The sequence below is a fragment of the Limulus polyphemus genome, unplaced genomic scaffold (genome assembly GCF_000517525.1).
Source record: "Limulus polyphemus unplaced genomic scaffold, Limulus_polyphemus-2.1.2 Scaffold4567, whole genome shotgun sequence".
NCBI lineage: Eukaryota > Metazoa > Arthropoda > Merostomata > Xiphosura > Limulidae > Limulus > Limulus polyphemus.
Window position 1 is genome coordinate 41,603 of NW_013670177.1, and position 3,041 is coordinate 44,643.

The following is a 3,041-nucleotide window of genomic DNA, read 5'->3' on the forward strand; positions in this document are numbered from 1 at the left end:
TTGTTTAACAAAATCTGCATATATATATATATATATATAATGTATGTGTGGTGTTTCAAAGTTAAATATATTTGTCACATTGGCTCCTTGATAAATCTGAAGGCTTAAAATGGTAAAAATCAGGTTTCCACACTCGCAGTGAGTAGGGTACATAGTACCTACTATGGTACTATCTGTACCATAGTAGGGTACAGATAGCTTATTGTGTAGCTTTGCGTTTATTCAAAGCAAACCCACCCTTGTATTATATGTATGAATAATTCACCTTTTGCAACCACATTATCAATCAAGGCCTAAATTCAATGACCTTGTACTCTCGCGACATGTACATTGAAGAGTGGTTGAGATACCCTAATGCTATACAGCTAACCGTCAACGGTTTACAAATTTAAAACACTAGAATCCGGAGTTCGATTCCCCGATGTGTAGTTTTGCGCTAAGCAAGAACTGTTAGCCAATTATGCTTAACTAAATTGGGTACTAAGTTTTATTTTTAGTTTGTACTAATTTTTAGTTGGTTTTTTGTTTATGTTTTGTAATCAGTATTCCATAAACTGAATTTTTATATCGGAAATTAAATAAATATATATAAATAATGACATGTTCTGAGACATTTATTCAAAACTCACAATTACAGCTATCCCTCTGTGGAGAAAAGCATTAAACCTGATGTGCGGAATGGGTCTAAATCCGGACAATGAGGATCATCAAAAATCAACATGGCTGACCCTTGAACAGGAAGCCCAAAGTAGCACAGGGATCGTGGAGGAGTCTTCTCTGTGGAAACAAGTTTGTGACGTGAATGGGCTGTGTCTACTCGTTGTCGGCGTTTTTATGTTTGGTTTCTATGCTTGAATAAAAAAACTGTATTTAGAACGTGTTAATTTTGTACGTTAAACAAACTATTTAGAAACACTTAATGTGAGCATCACTACTAACATTTTGGTTTAGTATTTTATTGACTCTAGATGAATCGACTACTTTAATGTTATAGGATGATTTCTGACATATTTTGGTATTTTTCTAGTATTGTTGTTTGCCATGGATAATGCAAGGTTTTGTAAAATTAATTGTCTAAAACTGAAACGGCTGATAAGATCAGATTATTACTATTATTACAATAAATATATTTCAACTTGGTAAATTCCTCCCTGTACTTTTGTATTCGTTTAAACTCAAATTAAAGAACTGAATCGTATTATGTGGTTTTTACTCATAGTATAAACTGTTTATCGTGTGTAAAATAAAACAAGTATATATATATAATATAATCGCATTAATTCTTATTTTAGACGAGACAAAAATTGAGCTTTTTGGTCTAAATTTAAAACGTTACGTTTGACACGAGCCCAACACAGCACATCACCCAGTCAACACCATCCCAACTGTCAAACATGGTGGTGGCAGCATCATGTTATGGGGATGCTTCTCATCAACAGGGACTGGGAAGCTTGTCAAGATTGAGGGGAAGATGGATGGTGCAAAGTACAGGCGAATCCTAGAGGAAAACCTGCTCGAGTCAGCCAAGAATCTAAAACTGGGTCGAAAATTCACATTTCAGCAGGACAATGACCCAAATCACAAGACCAAAGCCACACTGGAGTAGTTTCAAAAGAAGAAAGTGGATGTCCTGGAGTGGCCCAGTCAAAGTCCTGACTTGAATCCAATAGAACATTTATGGTGAGACTTCAAGATTGCAGTCCATCAACGAACCCCAACCAACCTGTCAGAATTGGAGCTATTTTGACAGGAAGAATTGGCAAAATTTACATCATCCGATTGTTCCAAGCTGGTAGAGACCTGTCCAAAAAGACTCACAGTAGTAATTGCTGCCAAAGGTGCTTCCATCAAGTACTGACTTGAATACTTAATACAATCAGCAAATTTCAATTTATATATTTTCTTTGCAGGTTTTGCGGACATTCAACATCCTTTACACATAACACTGTTAAGTTTGATCATTAGAGTTTTGAATAAAAACAAGTTCATTAAAAAATTGTTTACATTATTTTATTACATCAAAATATGACATTATTGGTAGGGGTAAATGGTTTTACAAGGCGCTGTACCAATTCATCATTCAAAGAATAGCAAGGTGTTGCTAATTCCTCTAAAAGGACACTCCGAACAAAAAAAAAGGATTTTCCCTTGCTTCACTGAACATGCATGAGTAGAATTGGGACTGTTATTGGTAGCGGGTAAACGAGCATGAACCAGTAAGTTACTTAGCATTTTTATTTGTCTTTCGGACGTAATAAGTCCCTTCGTTAGTTTATAACGTGAGTTTATGAACATTTAGTGATATCCCATTACCTACAATGTTTACATTGTCAAAATGTAGTTCTGATACAGGTGGTTAGGACACTCGACTAGCAATCTTCGGGTCGAGGGTTTGAATTCCCGTCCACCAAACATGCTGGCCCTTTCAGCCGTTGGGGCGTTATAATGTGACGGTCAATCCTACTAGTCGTTGGTAAAAGAGTAGCCCAAGGGTTGGCGGTGGGTGGTGATGACTAGCTGCCTTCTTTTTAGCCTTTCACTGCTAAATTAGGGATGGCTAGCGCTGGCAGCCCTGGTGTAGGTTTGCGCGAAATCCAAACGAAACCATTCCGTTCTACAGTAACTTTATTGGCCTTAGTTGTCACCCGAGTTGTTGATTTTTCATATACAAAATTTTTTTAATGCAGAAGTTACGGGGTTAAGTTGGATATCTAGGTTTAAGGCCCTTTGATTGACCACATAGTTGTGGTGTACTGCTATAAGACGATCTTATATGTTATACAAGTTGCTTTGATAGGGTGAAATATTCTAGTACATAATTAACTTTGTCTTCAGTTTTCTATGTTGGATCTTTCTGTAATAGAATGTACGTTGTAGAATGATTATGTTTGATAGAAGTGGTCGTGATGACAAATCCCTTTATTCTCATTACATTCTATGATAATAAACTGTGCTTTTTTTCAGGTTATTTAGCGCAATTCCATCTTTACGCCTGTCATCGCTTTTATTAGTGCTTTGATTTGTTTTGTAAACAAAAAAAA

At 36.1% G+C, this 3,041-nt stretch overlaps 1 protein-coding gene across 1 annotated transcript in view; it reads left to right on the forward strand.

The window, feature by feature from the left end:
* The window catches only part of LOC106471359 (sodium/glucose cotransporter 4-like), a 27,991-nt gene extending 26,822 nt beyond the window's left edge, over positions 1-1,169 (forward strand). Inside the window, exon 8 of the mRNA XM_013931959.2 lies at positions 638-1,169. Coding sequence (XP_013787413.1) covers positions 638-855 — 218 coding nt within the window. The 3' untranslated portion in view covers positions 856-1,169. The remainder of the gene's footprint in view (positions 1-637) is intronic.
* Positions 1,170-3,041: the final 1,872 nt, after the last annotated feature.